The 22136-nt window shown below is 44.3% G+C and overlaps 1 protein-coding gene across 3 annotated transcripts in view; it reads left to right on the top strand.

The window, feature by feature from the left end:
- The window catches only part of CD244 (CD244 molecule), a 36873-nt gene that overhangs the window by 10265 nt on the left and 4472 nt on the right, over positions 1-22136 (top strand). The window contains exons 2-9 of one of the 3 annotated variants that reach the window (XM_067039527.1): positions 9543-9881; positions 9971-10246; positions 11900-12007; positions 12451-12518; positions 14629-14682; positions 16782-16847; positions 18303-18359; positions 19411-22076. In XM_067039527.1, the coding sequence (XP_066895628.1) occupies positions 9543-9881; positions 9971-10246; positions 11900-12007; positions 12451-12518; positions 14629-14682; positions 16782-16847; positions 18303-18359; positions 19411-19491 (1049 nt within the window). In that variant the 3' untranslated portion in view covers positions 19492-22076. Of the gene's footprint in view, positions 1-9542; positions 9882-9970; positions 10247-11899; positions 12008-12450; positions 12519-14628; positions 14683-16781; positions 16848-18302; positions 18360-19410; positions 22077-22136 lie in introns of those variants that run through there. The other 2 variants (XM_067039529.1, XM_067039528.1) reach the window with 2 other exon arrangements.

Here is a 22136-nt window from a genome sequence, read left to right as displayed (position 1 = left end):
GCCAACTCTGAGCAACCTGGAAAGCTTTATTTGGTGTATTGGATGAACTTCTTCCCTGCCTTTGGGCCAGTAAGATGCACCCGTGCATGCACCAGTAACCTTGGCTGTTCACTGCTCCCATATTATACTTATATGCTTCTGCTTTGGTCCTGTTCTCTTCTTATGATTTGGCTTTCATTCCTTATTTAAAGTCCTGCCCAGCATTATAGATTTTGGTTTTGTGGCAAGCATTTCTGGCACCCATGCTGGAGTCCTTAAACTTGGCATTTCTTGTTGGTCTTGAAGTTGGCTCCTGTGGGATACTCAAGATCAATCTGTAGTCTCAGTCCTTTTGCTGCCTTAGGTGGGGTGGAGTTTTAGATACCCATTACTTAGCCCAGTGCCTGGCCCATGAAATATGTATCCATTGGTGTGGCTCCCTCTCTGCTGGGCCTTACACTTGACCCTTCATATGACTGACACTGCTATTGCCAGTTAACCAGTCTTGGGAGTTCCATATCTTCCTTTAGCACTTGCTTGTTATGTATGGGGGGCATTTCTATCTTTCTGTGTACCATTCTATTTGCAACTCTCCCCAACTCTCCTTGCCTGGGTTAATCTCTTGAGTGTAATTTGGTTGTTTTATCATCTCCCATTTATATAGTCTGTGAAGGTGATGTCCTGTTTCTAGGAAATTAAGACTTATGATATGTATGTATTTATTTGCAAATGTTGCCAACCACTAAGACCATCTTGCTTAGTTCTTCTATCTCTAATATTCTGCCTAAGGGCTGCACCTTCTGCTTGATTCCCTGTCCCCAGAGGAGCTGTGAAGTTGCAGTTTCCCCTACCCAGAATGTTTTCTCTGTAGCTCTTCGCCTGGCTGGATCCTTCATATCTTTCATTTCTTAGCTCAGATGTCACCTCCTCAGAGAGGTCTTTTCTGGCCATGAATCTACCAGTCACTCTGTTATATCACCTTTTAAAACTACCTTCATGGCACTTATGCTTCTCTGAAAGGATCTTGTTTCATTTTTCACTTATTTATGGTGCGTACCCCAACTGGAGTGTAAGCTTCATGAGAGCAGGGACCTTGTCTCTCTTGCTCACCCCTCTAGTCCAATGCCCTTGAGCAGTGGTTCTCAAGTGGGGACAATTTTGCCCCCCAGGGGACATTTGGAAATTTCTAAAAGCTTTTTTGTTTGTCATGAATGGGGCAGGGGTGCTGGCAGCTAGCGGGTAGAGGTCAGGGATGATGTTACACATCTTCACAATGCACAGGACAGCTCCTTCTTCCTCTGCAACAGGGAATTAACAGGCCCCAAATATCAAGTGTTGAGATTAAGATATCCTCCCTAGAGCAATACCTGACACACAGAGAGTATTCAATAAATAATTGTGGAATGTAGGAGTGAATAGTCTTCTCATTGCCTCAAAGGGGCTCACTGATTCTTATAGATGTACCTGGAATCTAGGTTTAGGACATCTTTGTCAATCTGTAAATTTGCCCAACCTATTTTCTAGTCTATTTTACCTGTGAGAATTCTGATCCACTGATTTCTGGTTGTCATTTGAGTAAGTATCAGGAAGAATTTTCTAATATTTTGCCAAAAGCTGAGTCCAGAAATCTCCTGTTTTTCCACTCTTGCTGTGGTAATGTTTCCACAGTGGCAACATCTTACTTTGCTCTTATCAAAGTACATTTTACTTAGTTTAATGATCAGAACAGCTTTCTGAGAGGTAGTAATTACTCCTTTTTTACATTTTGTATTTTTATCAAGATATAACTTACAGTAATGTACAAAAAGTTTAAGTGAATAGCTTGATGAACTTTTATATATGTATGTACTTGTAACCACCACCCATCTCAAGATGTAAAACATTTCTAGCACCCCAATAGTCTTCTTTGTGTCCCCTCCTACTTGATAATCTCCTCAGAGTTAACCAATATTCTAACCTCTTACCATAGATTTGTTTTATTCGGATTTTGAATTTCGTATAAGTAGAATCATTCACTATATACTTTTTGGTGTCTGGCTCCTTTATTAATAACCATGTCGATAAGATCCATCCACATTTTTGCTTGTAGAAGTAGTCTATTCTTCTTTTTTTAAAAAAATTATTTATTTATTTTTGGCTGCGTTGGGTCTTCGTTGCTGCGTGCGGGCTTTCTCTAGTTTGACGAGTGGGGGCTGCTCTTCATTGTGGTGCATGGGCTTCTCATTGTGGTGGCTTCTGTTGTGGAGCACCGACTCTAGGTGTGCAGGCTTCAGTAGTTGTGGCATGTGGGCTCTAGAGCGCAGACTCCATAGTTGTGGCACATGGGCTTAGTTACTCTGTGGCATGTGGGATCTTCCCAGACCACAGATCAAACCCATGTCCCCTGCATTGGCAGGCAGATTCTTAACCACTGTGCTATCAGGGAAGTCCCAGTTTATTCTTTTTCATTACCGTGTAACATTCCATTATATGAATATAACATGATTTATTTATTCATCTAATGATGACTGATATTTGGGTTGTTTCCCAATTTGAATTATTATGAATAAAGCCAATATGAATGTTCTTGTATATATTTTCTTGAGTATATACAAATTCTCCTGTGTCATAGGGCATATGTAACTTTAGTTTTAAAAGATATTGTCAGTTTTCCAAAGTGGCTGTACCAATTTACACTCCCATTAGCAATGAATCAGAGTCTCAGTTGTGCCTCATCCCTGTCAACACTTGGAATTTTCAGTCTTTTAAATTTTAGCCATTTTGGTAGGGTTATAGTAGAGTCTCATTGTTTTCTGATATCCAACAATGTGGGGGACCTTTTTGCTGCTTGTTGGTTAACTGGGTATCATTTATTTGCCAAGTGCCTGTCCTAGTCTTCTGCCTTTTTTTTTGCGGGGGGGAGAGTTGTCAGTTTATTTCTTACTGATTTTTAGGAATTCTTTATAGACAGGCATACCTCGTTTTATTGAGCCTCACTTTATTGCACTTTTCAGGTACTGAGTTTTTTACAAATTGAAGGTTTGTGGCAACCCTGTGTCACACAAGTCTATTAGCTCCATTTTTTTTCAACAGCAATTGCTCACTTTGTGTCTCTTTGTCACATTTTGGTAATTCTCTCAATATTTCAAACTTTTTCATTATTATTATATTTGTTATGATGATCTGTGATCAGTGATCTTTGATGTCACTATTGCAATTGTTTTGGGGTGCCACAAACTGCACCCATATAAGATGGTGAACTTAATCAATTGTTAAAATGACAACAAAAGATTCAGAATATTACATAAACTTAGTTGATGAAGCAGCAGCAGGGCTTGAAAGGATTGACTCCAATTTTGAAAGAAGTTCTACTGTGGTTAAAATGCTATCAAACATCATTGCCTGCTACAGAGAAATCATTTGTTAAAGGAAGAGTCAATCCATGTGGCAGAGGAGGCTCAAGTAAAGGGCAGAGCCTGACTTTCCTTCTCCAACCCACTACTCTCCATCTGGGCAGAGACTACTCCAATGTACATGGTGTGAGGGTGTGCTCTAACTTCATTGATTTGCATGTAGTTGTCCAACTTTCCCAGCCCCACTTGCTGAATAGACTGTCTTTTTCCTATTTTATATTCTTGCTTCCTTTGTTGATGATTAATTGACTGTAGGTGTGTGGGTTTATTTCTGGGCTCTCTATTCTGTTCCATTGATCCATATGTCTGTTTTTGTGCCAATACCACACTGTTTTGAATATTGTAGCTTTGTAGTATTATCTGAAGTGTGGGAGGGTTATGCCTCATGCTTTGTTCTTTTTCCTCTGTATTGCTTTGGCAATTCTGGGTCTTTTATGATTCCATGCAAAATTTAGGATTATTTGTTCTAGTCCTGTGAAAAATGTCATAGGTATTTTGATATGGATTGCATTAAATCTGTTGATTGTTTTGAGTAGTATTGCCATTTTAATAATATTAATTCCTCCAATCCAAGAGTATGGGATATCTTTCCATTTCTTTGAATCATCTTTAATTTCCTTTATTAATGTATTATAGTTCTCAGCATATAGGTCTTTCACCTCCTTGGTCAAGTTTAATCCTAAGTATTTTATATTTTTTTTGCTGTGATTTTAAAAAGGTATGGTTTTGTTACATTCCCTTTTTGATATTTCATTATTAATGTAAAGAAATGTAACTGATTTCTGTATGTTAATCCTGTATCCTGCTACCTTGCTGAATTCATCTATCAGTTCTAGTTGTTTTTGTGTGGAGTCTTTAGGGCTTTCTATATGTAGTATTATGTCATCTGCATATAATGACAATTTTACCTCATCCCTTCCAATTTGGGTAACTTTTATTTCTTTTTCTTGTCTGATTGCTGTGGCTAGGATTTCCAATGCTATGTTGAATAGAAGTGGTGAGGGTGGGCATCCTTTTCCTGTTCCAGATTTTAACAGGAAGGATTTCAGCTTTTCACCATTGAGTATTATATTGGTTGTGGGTTTGTCATAAATGGCTTTAATTATGTTGAGATATGTTCCCTCTATACCCACTTTCATAAGAGCTTTTTAAAAATCGTCAATGGATGTTGAATTTTGTCAAATGCTTTACCTGTGTCTGTTGAGATAATCATGTGGTTTTGTCTTTCTCTTATGAATGTGGTGTATCACATTGATTGATTTATGTATGTTGAACCATCTTTGTGACCCTGGAATGAAATCAGCTTGACCATGGTGTATGATTCCTTTTATGTAATGTTGGACTCAGTTTGTTAATATTTTGTTAAGGATTTTTGCATCTATGTTCATTAAAGATATTCACCTGTAATTTTCTTTTTTTGTGGTGTCTTTGTCTGGTTTCAGTGTCAGGATGATGATGGCTTCATAGAATGAATTTGGGAGTGTTCCCTCCTCTTAAATTTTTTTGGAATAGTTTGAGAAGGATAGGTATAAGTTCTTCTTGGTATGTTTGGTAGAATTCCTCAGTGAAGCTGTTCAGTTCTGGATTTTTGTTTGCAGAGAGTTTTGTTTCATTTTAAAATTACAGATTCTATTTCACTTCTAGTGATCAGTCTGTTTAAATTATCTGTTTCTTCTTGACTCAGTTTTGGCAGGCTGTATGTTTCTAGAAACTTGTTCATTTCTTCCAGGTTGTCCAATTTGTTTGCATATAACTATTAGTATTCTCATTTTTTTTTTTTGTATTTTTATGGTATCTGTGGTTAAAATTTCCCTCTTTCTTTTCTTATTTTGTTTATTTGGGTCCTCTCTCTTTTCTTCTTGGAGACCTTGGCTAGAGGTTTGTTGATTTTGTTTACCTTTTCAAAAAATTAGCTCTTGAACTTATTGATCTTTTCTATTATTTTTTTGATCTCTATTTTATTTATTTCCTCTGTGATTTTCATTATTTTCTTCCTTATGTTGACTTCGGGTTTTGTTTGTTCTTCTATAATTCTTTTAGGTGGTAGTTTAGGTTGTTTGTTTAAGATTTTTCTTGTTTTTTGAGGCAGGCCTGTATTGCTATGAACTTCTCTCTTAGAATTGCTTTTGCTGCATCTCATAGATTTTGTAAGGTTGTGCTTTCATTTTTGTTTGTCTTCAGGTATTTTCTGATTTCTTCTTTGATTTCACTTTTGACCCAGTGCTTTTTTAAGAGCATGTTGTTTAGTCTCCATATGTTTGTTCTTTTTCCCGTTTTTCTTTCTGTGGTTGATTTCTAGTTTCATATTGTTGTGGTCAGAAAAGTTCTCAGCTGAGTTCATTTTTCAGTTTTTTTTTTTTTTTTTTTTTTTTTTTTTTGCGGTACGCGGGCCTCTCACTGCTGTGGCCTCTCCCGTTGCGGGGCACAGGCTCCGGACGCGCAGGCTCAGCGGCCACGGCTCACGGGCCCAGCCGCTCCGCGGCACGTGGGATCCTCCCGGACCGGGGCACGAACCCGTGTCCCCTGCATCGGCAGGCGGACTCTCAACCACTGCGCCACCAGGGAAGCCCCATTTTTCAGTTATTTTATATTTTATTCCTACAATTTTCATTTGGTTCTCAAAAAATTCATTGTTTCAGGTAACTATTGCTGAATAATGAAGCACCTCCAAACTTAGTAGTTTAAAACAACAACCACTTATTTAGTCAATGATTCTGCTAGTTGGCAATTTGGGTGGGGCTTAGCTGGGTCATTATTTTCATTTCAGCTTGCACCATTTATACATATATGGTCAGCTGCCAGATTGACTGGGGACAGCTGATCTAAGAAGGCCTCAGCTTGCTGCATGTGATCTCTCATCCTCCAGGAGGCTATCTGAGACTTGTTTATATGTCAGCTAGACAACATGCCAAGAGAATATGTAGAGGCACATTCCAAGAGGTATGTGCAAGGCCTCTTCAGATCTAGGCTTAGAACTGGCACAATGTCATTTTTACTGCATTCTGTTCAGAAAGCCAGCCCAGTTACAAGAGATGGGAAAGTGAACGCTATCTCTTGATGATGGAAGGAGCTGCAAAGTCACATTTCAGGGAGCATGGCCATTTTGCTTTCTATCACACTAGTTCTCTGCTGTAATTCTCAAACATATTTTATTTCCTTGAACATGTTAAACAAAATTACTTTAAAGTTTATGGCTGATAACACCATTATCTAGATGTTCCTTGGATTTACTTCTATTTTTTCTTTTGGTTTTGGGGCATGTTTCCTCTTCTTATACCTGTTTATTTTTTTTATTTCATTTTGGACACTGTTGTAAGAAAAATTTTAGAAATAGTTTAATGTGCTGGTTTTTGTTATTTTCCTCCAGGAATAATTTATATTTGCCTCTAGTCAGATTAGAAATACTAGAGATATTAGATAATGTTAATCCAATTCAGGGTTGAAATTATTCAAAACTGGGCTTCAATCTCTGTGAGAGCTGGCCTATTTCTTTTCTTTTCTTTTTTATTAACTTTTTGGCTGTGTTGGGTCTTTGTTGCTGTACATGGGTTTTTTCTAATTAAGGAGAGCTGGGGGCTACTCTTCATTGGGGTGCATGGGCTTCTCATTGCAGTGGCTTCTCTCGTTGTGGAGCATGGGCTCTAGGAGCATGGGCTCTAGGTGCACAGGCTTCAGTAGTTGTGGCACACAGGCTCACTAGTTGTGGTTTGTGGGCTCTAGAGTGCAGGCTCAGTAGTTATGGCACATAGGCTTAGTTGCTCCATGACATGTGGGATCTTCATGGACCAGGGATCGAACCAGTGTCCCCTGCATTGGCAGGCAGATTCTTTTTTTTTTTTTTTTTTTTTAAATAATGAATGAATTTATTTTTGGTTGCGTTGGGTCTTTGTTGCTGCACGTGGGCTTTCTCTAGTTGTGGTGAGCGGGGGCTACTCTTTGTTGCGGAGTGCGGGCTTCTCATTGTGATGGCTTCTCTTGTTGCAGAACATGGGCTCTAGGGTGAGCAGGCTTTAGTAGTTGTGGCATGCAGGGTCAGTAGTTGTGGCACGTGGGCTCTAGAGCGCAGGCTCAGTAGTTGTGGCGCACAGGCTTAGTTGCTCTGCAGCATGTGGGATCTTCCAGGACGAGGGCTTGAACCTGTGTCCCCTGCATTGGCAGGCAGATTCTTAACCACTGTGCCACCAGGGAAGTCCCTGGCCTATTTCTTGTTCACCCTTACTCTTAGTGCGTAGAACTTTATGGTACCAACCCCAAATCTTCTGGATTTTAGGTATACCCACTTCCTATCAAGAGGTTCCTGAACTCCATGTTCTCTTAGTTCCTTGAGTTTATTGTAAACTCTGCTTAGCTTCTCAGCATTTCAGCTACTTTTTATGGACTCAGGAGATGTCTCCAGGGAGGAGCAGTCAAAAATTCTGCTTTCACTTCTCTGAGTTTCCTTCTTCCAGATCTTGGCCCTATAACTTTATACTGCTTTATTAGCTCTCTGATGCCATTAACAACATGCTTTTATATTTTGCCCGTTTTTTCTCTTTATTCTCAGTGGGAGCATTGGTTAGCATGTCTTAATCTGGTCTTCCATGATCAGAATTAAAGTTCTTTAGATGATTATGTATCTCAACCTTTAAGTGTATGTATGGAATGAAAGCATGTTCTATCTCCAGATCACAAATTCTCTGGAGTCAGGAACCATAACTTATACATGAAGAGTGGGGACTAATTACAGTGGGGACTCAGTAAGGAGTGGATAATTGGTTATGACAGTTCATGTCCTTTTTGTAGGTTTAGTAGTTATTTTTCTGTTCACCTTTGTTCTCAACATCTTCAGGCAGTGCTAGGACCTCAAGAGACAAAGCCACAGAGATGTATATCACCGTCTCTGCTTTTGGCTTGGTAATAAGCAGAGCTGGTCCAAATCATGGGAATATGAATAGGAACCTCATGTGTTTTACTCTTAGGAGTGTCAAATCAGAGGAACATATTATATTAACCAGGTAGTAATTACGAGTCCTTTAACTATTTACTTAGTCTCTTGAGAAAATGCTGACATGAAGGTATGGTTAGGGGTGAGTGTATTTATAATGCATGTGGACATCTAAAGATCTCTCTCCATTGCTCTCTTCTCAATGTCCTCCATTGTAACAGATCTGTTTGTATAACTATCTCCTTTTTCTGTCCTCTCCTCAAAATTCTCCCTGACCCTTTTCAACCCACCCAGACAGACCTTTTTATTTCCAGCATCCACTGGGCCATGCCACATAGCTTCCCTGCCAAAAATGGCCACAGGGATTTCCCCTTGTTTTCATTGATTGCACTGGGGTACTCTAGGGTAGGCAATGACAAGCAGCTCTATGTCACATTCTCACAGTCTTTAGCCCCCATCTTGGTCCTTAGAGAGGGATGTGCTAGGATACGCCTTGCTAATATAGTTTTATTTTTCTCTATGTTTTCTATGGAGCGATCCTGTGGATACTTTCTAGTAACTAAAAAATTGGCAAACACTAATGAATAAAGACCACAATCCTATGTGCAAAGTGCTACAAGAAAGGATTATGAATCTAGTTCTATGAGGACGGAGGATGGAGGAGGGAGCCGTTAGTTCAACTTGGAGGGTTAGTCTTATTAGGTCCCTGGCCATTAAGAATTTCCAGTAGTCACTGATGGCCACTGTTAGTTGCCTCAGCACTGCAGGGAAGGAGTGGCATCATACATGATATTTATAACATTGTGGTTAAGAATTTGTCCTCTAAAGCCAAATTGTCTGCATTTTAAGCTCATCTTCCTCACTGTGTAACTTGGGCCAATTACTTTAAAGTTCTTTCTAACTCAGTTTCCTAACCTGTAAAATGGGGATAAGACTCTTTTACGGTCATTGTAAAGTGAAATAGTAAAAATATGTAAAGTGTTTAAAACCTGTCTGTCCCATAATAAGAACTCAGGAGATTTTAGCTATTATTACTGGTTTGTGGGCCCTTCAGACTCAGGCACAGAGCATGGAGGGAGGGGAGGGAGATAAGGGAGTTACACTTTCAGGTTCTCTTAGACTTTGGGCTCCTCATATGCATTTCCATCTCTTGGTTTAAGGGAGGTCACATCCAACAACCCACAATGCTCAGGCTTGAAACTCTTCTTTCCACCTCCAGCCTGGGTTCTCTTTCTTATAATCCCTAGGTTCTGCTGATCATGTGGTTGGAATCTCGGGAGAGTCTGTCTGGTTACGGCCCCCCAGCATACAGATAAGGACATACTCTGTTATATGGAAGATGCAGCCGTACTCAAATTCAAGCTGTTATTTGATACACTCTTGGAAGAATGTTTCCAGCCAGAGTGATGTAGGGAAGAGTTCGAATTGGACTTTAAATCATTTCAACAATAGACTGAGCTTTATAAGCGAAAACTTAACTCTTCTCATCATGGCAGTTCAGCAGCAGGACAGTGGCCTCTACCTCCTGGAGGTCACTGAAGACACTGGGAAGGTTTGGAGACATAAGTTCCAGGTTTCTATATTTGGTGAGTTCTCAGGACAGCTCATGCTGCACCTCTGACTCCTGCAGGGCTTGTATTTCCAGCACCTTTCTGATCAGAATCTCTGCTTCCAGATCGTGTTGAGAAGCCCCAGCTGGTGGAGAGGTGGAAGGTCCTGGACAGTGGGATGTGCCAAGTGACTCTGTCCTGCTCAGTCTCCAGAGGTGGTGATGTGAGCTATGCTTGGTATAAAGGGACTGAGCTGATTCAGACACCCAGGAACCTCACCAAACTGGAGGAGCAGATTGATGTCAGTGGTTTGCACACATACACCTGCAATGTCAGCAACCCTGTCAGCTGGGCAAACCACACCCTCCAACTCACACAGGGCTGTCTGAATGCCCACCTGAGTAAGTGGAGCACTTTACACTGTAACAGGGGCTGAAGGTGTGGGACCCCACAGCCAGGCTCCTGTACAAAGGAGACTTGGCTCTGAGATCCCTTGGCTGCCTCCCCCAGGGCTTTGCAGTCCTTCCCCAGGGAGGTCCTGGCCTCTAGGCACAGTTTCCATAAATTCAGGGCTATCTTTGTCTGGGAAGAATTTTATCCCAATAAGGAATCTCCTTCTGGGAGATGCGCATTTCTCCTTCATGTAGGGAATCCTTAGTTGTTTGGTGAGTTGCAGTCCTGCCATGATGCTGATCATTATTTTCTTTCTCTGAGAGATTGATGGAGATCTACTTTCTCCTCCTAAGTGATAACTCCCCCAAACCATATAGTTCCCCAAGAGGTAACTATGCTGTACACAGCACTCTGGGTCATAGGGTCATCAGGATGATCTTGGGGGTAGCTAGAAGAGTTCTTTGTTTTTTTTTGCTTATGCTCATCCTAAGAGTTACCCTGAGTTAAGTTTACACCACTATTGATTAGATAAACAAAGAATTACTGAGCCATCAGCATGGGCATGACAGGAAAAAATAACCCACAGTTCCCATACCTAAGGAACTTATAATCAAATGGGACAACAAACTAAGCATTCATGGGCAAAAAAGAAACAAACAAGATGAAGTAATGTGGAGTGACAAGGACACTGGAGTTTGGTCCATGCCAGCCATGGCTTCATCATTCACTAGCTCTGTGAACTCAGGCTGATGCATTACCTCTCTGGGCCTCACTTTTTCTTTTGGGTAAAATGGGAATGATAATAATAAGTACCCCACAGGATTGTTGTTAAGGTTAAATGAGATAATGTTTGTAAAGAGCCTAGTCAGCTGGCATCTGGAACTTTAATTCATTTCCCTTCTCCCCATGTTGGCTGGGTTATATAAGAAGCTACACATGTGACACAAATGTTAAAGTTTGAATGAAGAAGAGCAGTGAAAGCAAGGATAGCAAAAGGTGGGCTTCCGTGGTGGCGCAGTGGTTGAGAGTCTGCCTGCCGATGCAGGGGACACGGGTTCGTGCCCTGGTCCAGGAAGATCCCACATGCCGCGGAGCGGCTGGGCCCGTGAGCCATGGCCGCTGAGCCTGCGTGTCCGGAGCCTGTGCTCCTCAACGGGAGAGGCCCGTGTACTGGAAAAAAAAAAAAAAGAAGAATAGCAGGTAAAATGGAAGACTTGCCTGGCACATAGTAGGTGTGTAACAAATGTTTGTTGAGTTAAAAACAAAAGAGTGAATGGATTAACATTTGCTGTGCCAGATGTTTTACATATATTAGACTCCATAATTAACCCCCATGTGTAGATAACATTATCTCCTTTCTGTAAGTGACAAAACAGAGGCTCAGAGAGTTTAATTGAGGAAGTTGCCCAAGGGCACAGAGGTTATAGAATTAGAATCGGAGCCTGGCCTCTGAGATACTAGTACCCAGGCTCTTAACATCACTCAGGGGAGGTCACTCAATTGAGAAGAGAGATGACTTTGATGGTGAATTCACAGGGTGCAAGGAAACCAGCCATTTGAGAGAGGAGTGTGGGTTTTGAGGCAGTCCCTGCAGCAGACAGGTGGGAAGGGAGAACAGAGAGGGCTTAGCACTCAGGCCTGGTGCCTTCCATATCCCTCAGATTTCATCTTTCTGTCCACTTTGGTGAGCATCGTGATTCTCCTAACAGCATTGTTCCTGGGCACCCTCACCTGCTTCTATGTGCGGAGGTGGAAGAGGAAGCAGTCACGTAAGTGGGGGGTTCCTAGGAGGTGTGTTGCCTGACTTGACATCCCCCGTGGCATGTACCTGGGAGCACAGTACCTGCTTTTCCTTGGGGGCATTGAGGTGTGTGTGTGTGTGCTTAGGGGAGGGGAAGCAGTGGCTGCTGGGCCCTCTCTCCCAGTTCACGCCTTCTGGAGTGGCTGCTGGATGTTTACAGTCTGATCCCTAATGTGCAGATTTATCTGCACTCTGCCTGGCCTGACGGAATCGGTATGTCAGGGCAGGTTGCTGCCACTGTGCATTTCGGGTATCCTAGGAAGAGCACTAATCTGCCTCCTTTCTAGAACTTTTCTCAAGGTCTTGGTCATCTGGGTTGGAGGGAGGCCTGCCAGAAGCAGAAGTCTGGACAGGATGCCCTCTGGAGGTCTCTGCAGCTCTTTTCTTAGCTTCTTTGCTTTCCTCTCACAGAGACCAGACCAGAGGAATTTCTGACGATCTATGAAGATGTCAACAACGTGCAAACCAGGAAAAATCAAGTATGGCACCCTAGGGGCTGCGGTTTCTCTCAACTAGTCTGGGAGGTGCTCTTGGGAGGATGACCATCCAGAGCAGGGGACAGAGAGGACCAGACAATTGTCCTCAGTCTTCCCCATCTATCTTTTCTCCATCAGCCTCCTAGCTCTGGCCATGGAGGAAAAGTGGAAAACAAGGGGGCCGGGGTGCAGAAAAAATGAAGGAGGCAGAAGAGGCATCTTGGTGCACCTGTTGGGGAGGGATGGCCCCCTGGTGTCCTCATTTCTGTCCTATCTTACCAGCCAGGCTCAGCCCCAGACGAGTCCAACCTTCTTGTATTTTGTGTCTGACCACAGATTCTCGTGTCCCTGCAAGTCCGAGTTTACTTTTGCGGGTCCCTTGATCGTTGCCCAGGCTGGGAAGGAGGCCAGCCTGAGCAGCCAAAGCACAGCAGTTTCACAGCTGGCTCAGTGGTCTGTGCTCACACTGCTTTGGGAGGAAGAGGCCTGAGTCTGGCTGAGGTGCTAGAGAGAGTAACCAGGTTAGCACAAAGGTTAGTTCCTCTGCGAACCTCTCTGGACAGTCAGTCTCTGCAGGCAGTGGCCAAGTCTGCCTGTCATCCAGGGGTGTCGAAGAGGAGGAAACTGCAGGGGGCCGCAGGGCAGGATGTGTGACAGGCCTCGGGGAAAGGCAGTGCCCAGCTGAACTGCCAGGTGGGAAGGGTGAAGGGCATGGGCAAGAAGGGCCCTCTTCCTACCCCCATTCCTGGTGCTTCACCTGCGGGGGCGAGGCAGGAAGTCACAGCAGTGGGACTCTTCCTTGTCACAGGTGTGAGGCCCTGTGAGTCCTCATAGAACAGAGAAGCAGCTTCCCGAAGGTGTGGGCTCAGTGGGAATTAGGAATCAGTGTGGCTCCCCTGGCCTGTTTCCTTGCCCCACCCATGGAATATTGGGGCATGAAAAACCAAAGGAGACTTTGTTTCTCCCATCATTACTGGATGCTGGTACAAATTCCTGAGAGCAAGTGCATCTTCCTACAGCCACGGATGCCCAAATGCTCCGTAAAAATAGCCTTTCTTCCCCAACAAAATGAAGGTGACTTTAGATTAAGTAAACGGAGGAGAAGACAAAGGAAAATAACTACTCAGAGTAAAAGAGACCTCTTGGGGATTCAGGTCTGTTACTCTGCATCTGACTCAGGGCTTCCTCCCTCCGTGGCCACATTTCTCCATGGCCTGTCCCTACTGTCCCCAAGGTTCTGCTTGAAGGCCTAAATCTCAAGCTTCACATGGTCTCACTTTGGGCCCCAGCTTTGACCTTTCTGGAGACACTTCACTCAGGTCTGGGCAGAAGAGAAAAGCACAAACTCCTGTTTCTTGCCAGATGCCAGCGACTCCAGCCTCCACGGACGGCTGATGTTTCTCTGCTCCTCTTAGCGTCTTCCTGCTTCTGGGGAGTTCAGCTTCTTCCTTGTCTAATGGACTCTAGTGGTCTCTATGGGCTCTCCCCCAGAGCCCAGCCTGGCAGTCTGTGTTCAGGGTCAGCAGCATGAAATGCCTCCAGCCCCAGTCTCCCGTGGGACAGGACTGAAGAGAGAAGCAGGAAGGGTGTGTGCTCCCTGCCTTTGGCCTTGCTCCAGGGCTCCACCCAGCACCACCGCTGCTCAGAGGCTGGCTCGAGGCCAAAGGCAAGCTGGCCACAAAATCTGGATCTAGAGAGGGGGCTTTAGAACATTTAGAGTCCCTGAATTTGTGTCCTTATAGGTAAGGCTCAGATTAGAGCCCCACCCAAAGCTCTGCCCATTATCAGTAGTTATGTGGCAAATTTAGTCAGAAAGTCAACAAAAGCAAGTTTCTAAGTTACCAAAGTAAAGCAAGTGACAGAAGACCCTTTGAGCAGGGTCACTCGATGCAATTCGTTCACACTTGGGAGGTTCCTCGCTTCTGACACTAACTGCTGCACGGTGAGTCACTCCTACTGTCTCTCCCTCTACTGAGATGCTCAACGAACTCCTCCTTCCCAGGTTCCTGGGAGCGCCTCTTCTTATGCTGTTTCTCCCCCACTTGATCCAAATTCCAACAGACACAGATGTCTGCTAACGTTACCACATGTCCTTTTACTATCTCTTGTGCAGAAGCAGAATTGCCCTGGAGAAGGGAGCACCATCTACTCCATGATCCAGTCCCAGGTACCACTCTGGTTTCTCGAATCCATTCTGTACCTGTCCATGGGGGTTCCTAATGCCCCCTAGACACTCACAACCCTGAATGGCAGAGTAAGACCTTGGTGCTCCTGGAGTCTGGAAAACAGCTTGGCCTCAGCTGCATTACGTTGTTTGTAAAGATGAGTGTGATTCTGGAATGTCTCGACAGCTGAACAGAGCTGGAAAGTCTGATGCAGACATTCTTTTTTCTTCGATGCCTGGTAGCAAGTGTGGTCCAGATAAAGTCAGTGGGAGGAGGAAACTTGTCAGGGGACTCAACTTCTGTTTTCCCTCCCTGTTGCTTCCAATACTTGGGGGCCTTGTATTTTTTATTCCTGCCCTTGATTATACATGTTTTCAGGAGAGAATGCATCTGTGTTGTTCTCTTTTATCTAATTACGACTTAACAATAGCATTTATTAAGCACTTAACATGTCTATTTTCTTATTGAATGTCACAAAACAACCTCATGAAGTAGGTCTAATAAAAACCCCATTTCAAGGACTTCCCTGGTGGCGTAGTGGTTACAAGTCTGCCTGCCAATGCAGGGGACACGGGTTCGAGCCCTGGTCCAGGAAGATCCCACATGCTGTGGAGCAACTAAGCCCGTGTGCCACAACTACTGAACCTGCGCTCTAGAGCCCACGAGCCACAACTACTGAGCCTGCATGCCACAACTACTGAAGCCAGTGTGCCGAGAACCCATGCTCCACAACAAGAGAAGCCACTGCAATGAGAAGTCCGTGCACCACAATGAAGAGTAGCTTCCGCTCGCCACAACTAGAGAAAGGCCGTGCGCAGCAACGAAGACCCAATAAAGCCAAAAATAAATAAATTAAAAAAAAACCCATTTCGTGGGTGAGGAAACAAACTCAGAGGTTAACTAACGTGCTCAAGGCCACATAGCTGTGTTGCAGCAAAGCTGAGCCAAATTGTTTCCGAGCCTTCACTCCATCTCTATCTACTTCATCTCTAACATTCTGGGATTGTGGAAATTCACCCGTAAACTGGAGAAGGAGCCTGTAATATTGACTGCTAAAATGACTGTATTGATAACCCAGACTGCTGAGGTATCTCTCGCAAAGGAAACACTGCCCACTGGTGGCCAGTAATGATAATGTCTGATAAAAATGACATTACCTATTTATTTTTTAAAGAATTAAGACTTGAAGCAGCAACCTCTTCTGCTTGGTGGCTAGGCTGCAGGGCAAAGAAAACTCTTGGGGAATGGTTATAAGCTTCAGAGGAAGGTCAAGAAAAGAGGGAAGAGGAGGGAAGGGGAAGAGGAGAAGGGAAGGCTATGGAGGGGGGAGGAAGAGAGGAGAGAAATGGAAGAGAGGGAGGAAAGGAGGAAGGAAGGTGTCCCCGACCCCTCAGAGCCACTCTGGAATTCCCAAGCTGGGTGTTACCTACTTCTACTCCCCTTAAGATAACGTGATTCACTGATAATGGGTCAAAGTGAAAGAGAGATGTAAGGGCCATTGATATCTGGCAGTTTTCTGGCTTTAGTCACATTGAATTCCAACAAGAGGAATTTAATTAAATGCAAGGAAGAAATCCTCTTAGACTGAGATGATGGTCAGAATGAGATTTCTCCTCTGGAGCATCTTAAAAAGAGGAGGGTTACCTGCCTTTGAGGACACCTGGCTCAGGTCCAGAGAGGGAAGGCATGATGTCAAAGGGAGGCACTGACGTGTTGAGGAAGGAACCTTGGAGAGTCTGAGGTTTAGATCCCGCTTCTACTGTGAGCACACTTTCTGACTTGGGCTATTTACCCTTTGGGAGTCTCATCTGTAGTATGGGGCAAATTATGATTATTCCTATTTTGTAGGAGTGTTATAAGGGTTAGGGGAGAATGCATATACAGAGTAAGCACTCAAAAAATAGCAGCTATCTTTAATAACAGAGCAGGACCAGCTTTCAGGTTGTCTGACCTCCCAACTAGTCCAGGATTCTTTTCACTAAGACTTAAACCTGCTGTCTGGGCAAGGCTGAAGGAGAGGAATAGAAGAGATAGATGCCTGCCTCCCTAGGGTTTTGTTGGATCTCTGCTTCTGAAATGGTTTTATTTCTCTTTTCTTTAGTCTCCTGCTTCCACATCACAAGATAATGCAAATACATTGTATTCATTAGTACAGTCTCCCTGGAAGGTAAGTCTCTTCCCCAGGGTGCTCTTTATGCAGATATGTATTTTGCCTGTGCATATGCAGGCATGTGTTTGCAGAGGGTGTGTGTGTGTGTGTGTGTGTGTGTGTGTGTGTGTGTGTGTGTACTTCTGAGTGAATTGTCTTCCACTGTGTGTATCTGAGTAGCTTGTGTTAAATGACTGTGTTTAAATGTTAATGGGTCAACTAGAAATGCCTTTCTGGTTCCGTGTGGAGAAAAAGAACAGCTCTGAGATTAGGAGAAGAGTGGATTCTGTAGGAGTTTCTGTGGGAGGCAGAGGACTATCAAAGACAGAAAGGAGGTGCTTTGTGCAGAAGGACCACAGAGTCTTCATTAGACCAACTGAGGCTATGGTGGGAGATACTGGAGTCATTTCCAAGGCAGGGGCATATAACCTGGAACTGGAGGAATAGACTGGACCTAGAGAGAAACAGTGTTGACTTTCAGAGAATCAGACAAAGGTTCTGGCCAGTCACCTGCTGGTGGAGGTCTCCAGACCGAGGCAACCCATCACGGTCTCCTTGAATACTGCTCCAAGCTGAGCTCACAGCTGTTACATGTGCCTGGGACCACAAAGTGGGACATCCTAGTGCCTGTGGTCATATTTCCACCTTGCAGGGTCGGGGGGTGGGAAGAATGTTAATTCTAAGGCTGGAGTCATAGTATGAAGCTGAAACGTTACCATGGTAGTATGGGAAGTTTGGAATCTGTCAAACTGTGGGAGTGTTGAGTTCATGTGTTTGTGTCAAATGGGGGAGAGGTTTGGGAAGATTTTTAGACTTTTCACTCACCTTCCTTCTAATAAGTCATTAAATCAACTTAGATTCTACCATGAGAGGTATTTATATTTAAATTATACACTAGAGTTTATGGACATATAGATGGTCACAGGCACCATGATTACATGCTTTTGTATTAGGTTATGAAGGCTCTGTATACCACTGAAAGTGCTTCTGAGTTCCTGCATTGCCTCCAGTGTTTCACCATGTTCAGGGTATGTGCTAGGATTGGTACTTATGTATGTGCCAGAATTGTTTACACTAAGGTGTGTATGTATGCTATGTGCTGAAAAGATACACAGTTTGAGGCGGTATTTGTATTAGGTTTGTCTGAACGGTGTGCGTGTGTGTGTGTGTGTGTGTGTGTGTGTGTGTGTGTGTGTGTGCTGGGAATGTGTGGATTTTAGGGGTATGTGGGTGTGGGATACTAAACTCTATTGGTTCAGAAATGTCATATCATAGGCAAGTATGTACTGTGCCTTCTTTGGAAACCGTAAACACCATTGTTTACTCCCGGGGTAGGAAATTCTATTCACTTCTGGCTGGGAATACTTCAGGGACTTTCTGGGCCCTGAGTCTCCTTTGGGACCTCTCACATCAGTTAGGAGTGGGACATTTCTTAACTTGAAGTTAAGCAGTCTTTACCCTCTGAATTTCCAGTCTGGATCCAAGAAGACGAACCTCAACACTTCCTTCAACAAAACTATCTATGAAGAGGTAAGGAACTCTTCTGAATGGGTTTAGTGCTCATAGCATAGCCCTGAAGTCATACACGTGTGAAAAGTCATCCATAGCGTCTCAGGGTTGTAGGGATTTTAGGGATCTTCTAGTCCAAATCTTCATTTTAGAGATGAAGAAACTGAGATTCAAGGAGAGTGATGGTCTAACCCCAGATCATATCATATTTTGGAGTTTGACTCCTGTTGGGGAGATAGAGTTTTAAATTAGGGCTATCCCCAGACTGGTTTCCCAGCTGTGTGCCACACACTGGACATCTCACCTTTCCACAGGTATGTGTGTGTTGGGGAACGGGGAGCAGAGAAGGGAGGATAAATGAATTTAAATGATTTTCCCATTAGTAAGTAATTGGGAATCATTCCAGGACATAGGTGGTCTTCAGCTGCTGCTGGGATGGACACTGCACAAAAGAGACCAACAAGCCCGGTGGCCGAATTGATTCCCATCAGGCCATTTAGGGAATGGAAAGTAGGGACTCAACGTTTATTGGAGGTTTATTTATACTAGCTTGCCAGTGACTTCATGTGAACTATCTTATTTAAGCCTCACAGAATACTATGAGGTAGTATAATTATACTTCCCATTTATACCCAGAGAATTTAAGGCATGGAGAGCACCCCACCCATCAGCCTCATTTAACACCTGAACTTCCACCTGTGGCCTGATAAAGATGTTGCCCCTGGTCACAAGGGAGAGGGTAGATGGGTGCCTGCTGGAATTTCTGGCACTTGAGCTGCGGCCCTATATTAAAGCCAGCTGGACAGGCCAGGGTTGTAAAGGATACCATGTGGGCCAAGGCAATCTAGGTGGGTCATGAAGAGGGGTGGTGTGGTTAAAAAGCTCTAGAAATGGAGCCAGAAGCACAGGATTCAGGCCCCTCCTTTACTTCTTACTAGTAGTTGACCCTGAATTATTTGCCTTACCCATCTGAGCATCCTTTTCTTATGAATTGGGGTAATAATTCATAGCCCACGGGGTTGTTATAGGATCTCTTAGTGGGAGGGTCTGAAGTTCTCCTTTTCTTCTGCAGGTGGGAAAGAGAGCATCCAAAGCTGAGAAACCTGCTCGACTGAGCCGCAGGGAGCTGGAGAACTTCTGTATGTATTCCTAGTTGCCGCAGCTGTTCTCACCTTTCTTACAGTCCAGCTTCTGTCACAGTGGATGACACCACATGACTCTCTGCAGAGCGGTTCCTAGTCTGGAGAGGATATGAGAGTTTGTGCATGGTCTATATTTTGTTTTGAAAATGATTGCTAACAGCCATTATAGGAGCAAGGCTGTTAAATACTGTCTCAACTCACAGACTGGAGAAGAATGAGTAGAGATATTGGGTAGTTTCCAAAAAATGACTCAGCAATCCAAGTACTGGTAATCTTTCAAGTGCTATGTAAATGTACGCTGGTGTTATTATTAGCGTTAAGATTCCCTTCCTCTGGTTTTGTAATCTATGACTTGTCTTCCCTGCTCCCTAATCAGGGATGACCACATTTTTAGACCCTTCCCCTGCCCAGGCCCATCTTCCAAAGAGGAAGGAAAGATAATGGGGATATAGAGGAAAAGAAACAGCCCCCTCAGTGAGGGTGGAATAACTAGCTGTAAGCCAGCTGGCAGGTTCTCCAAGGGGGCCATGCCTGGGCTTTGGTCACAAAAGGGTGTAGGCAGGAGCGAGGGTAGATCGTGCAAAGCAGGCCCATCTCTGACTGAAAAAATCACCCAGAGCCCATGCCATCCTGATAACCTGGCAGTGGGACCAGCTTTGTCTACAGAACAAGGTTTGACTTACAAAAACACATTATTTTTTTTTTGCGGTACGCGGGCCTCTCACTGTTGTGGCCTCTCCTGTTGCGGAGCACAGGCTCCGGACGCGCAGGCTCAGTGGCCATGGATCACGGGCCCAGCCGCTCCATGGCACGTGGGATCCTCCTGGACTGGGGCACGAACCCTTGTCCAGGTGGACTCTCAACCACTGCGCCACTGGGGAAGCCCCCCAAACACATTATTAGACATCTATTTTGACCTCTTCACAGTTAGAAACAATATTGTATTTAAGTTCTGAGTCCTGATGTCCCCCATGGCACATGCTGGAGGGAGGGTTCAGACAGCTGAGCAACTGGGAACCAGGCACCTTGCTGGGCTCCCCTGAGTCTTCAGGCCAGACCCTTCCACAGGGCTGTAGGGAGCAGGGTGAGACTCTGGCCGAGCCCAGGAAAGGGCTGGAAGAGGGCCTGCTCAGGGACCCCCAACAGGTGACATTGCATGGAGCCTTGTTCTTCAATTGCCCCACTCTGTATTTAAGGTATGATTTAATATAGAACTGTGTTGTTATTTAGAGGCAGTCTAAATTTCTTTCCTGAATTAAATGTCTGGGTCTCCTCCCTATTCTGTACTTTTCTTCTCTATAGCAGCCAAAGGGCACTCGTGGGCCATCAATAGACACGTCTGTTCAACTCCTGCTGGAGAGGAGTCTGGCTTCCTGGTAAGCTGCCAGTGTCTCCCAGCCTGTGTTCACACTGGAACCACGGATTCTAGGGTGACCAGATCCCAGGGCCACTTAGTCTTGGGGGATAGCCACTTACGCATGTCCTGCCTGACCCCTCTCCCCTGCAGGTGTGTGGTCGGCCAGGCTAGCTTCTTCCTGGAGACAAGTGTGGACAGACCACATCCCGGAGAAAGCGTCAAGGGTAAAACTTGGAAAATATATGCAAAAGGAAGGTGGCGAGGAGCCGAGGCACCTATTAGGAGCTGAGCTGCTCAGTCAAGGAGTTTGGTGAGAAAAGGGAGTGGGAAATGATAGGGGTCACAGCAGTTCGGATGAACACCAGAGATGTGGACCGTTGCCTGCTGCTGCTGGCCTTTCACATGTCCTGAGTTGCATAGCTCTTGAACTGGCCAGATTTGTTTAAGGAGCAGAAGATGTCCTATGGGCCCAAGATCTTTTGAGATGCTCTATTCTGGAGTGTAATAATGTACATCATTATCATCTTACATGTCTTTGTTGAGCTTCTGTGATAAAGCCTTACAAAGATAATTATCCATGCAATGACCAGCCAATGAGCAAAGCAGTAATTAAGCTCCTGCTGTGTAGGAAGCATTGCCTGGCTCCCTGGGAGTACTCACTTCAGGACACAGAAGTCATACTGACTCCATGGACCATGTGCAGGGGCGCATGACAGCAGAAGCACGGTATTCAAAAACATAAACGGGCTGCAAAGCACGTGTAACGCAAGTGGACACGAGAGTATCATGAATGTAAATCAAGGGCAGTGTAACTTACAGGCAGGGGGACAGGGCTGAGGCCACAGTTTGGGGGAGAAGAGAGACATTATGGCTGTTATGCATCCAGACCTGACACTAAGGAGGGAAATTCTTTTGGGTAAATACAGGAGGCTTGTACAGAAGAGGCATTTTAAGCACTTAAAAAATATATCAAAAGAGTAGTACACACAAATGGTTTAAAAAATATCTGGCAGTACAAAAAGTATGCATTAAAAAAATCCCCAAGCAGGGTTTCCCTGGTGGCTCAGTGGTTGAGAGTCCGCCTGCCAATGCAGGGGACGCGGGTTCGTGCCCCAGTCCGGGAAGATCCCGCATGCTGCGGAGCGGATGGGCCCGTGAGCCATGGCCGCTGAGCCTGCGCGTCCGGAGCCTGTGCTCCGCAACGGGAGAGGCCACAACAGTGAGAGGCCCGCGTACCGCAAAAAAAAAAAAAAAAAAAAAAAAAAATTCCCCAAGCCAATCCAGTTCCCTCCACAGAGG

The sequence above is a fragment of the Kogia breviceps genome, chromosome 1 (genome assembly GCF_026419965.1).
Source record: "Kogia breviceps isolate mKogBre1 chromosome 1, mKogBre1 haplotype 1, whole genome shotgun sequence".
Lineage (NCBI taxonomy): Eukaryota > Metazoa > Chordata > Mammalia > Artiodactyla > Physeteridae > Kogia > Kogia breviceps.
Note: the sequence above shows the minus strand (reverse complement) of the source record. Positions and strands in the feature narration are given on the sequence as shown.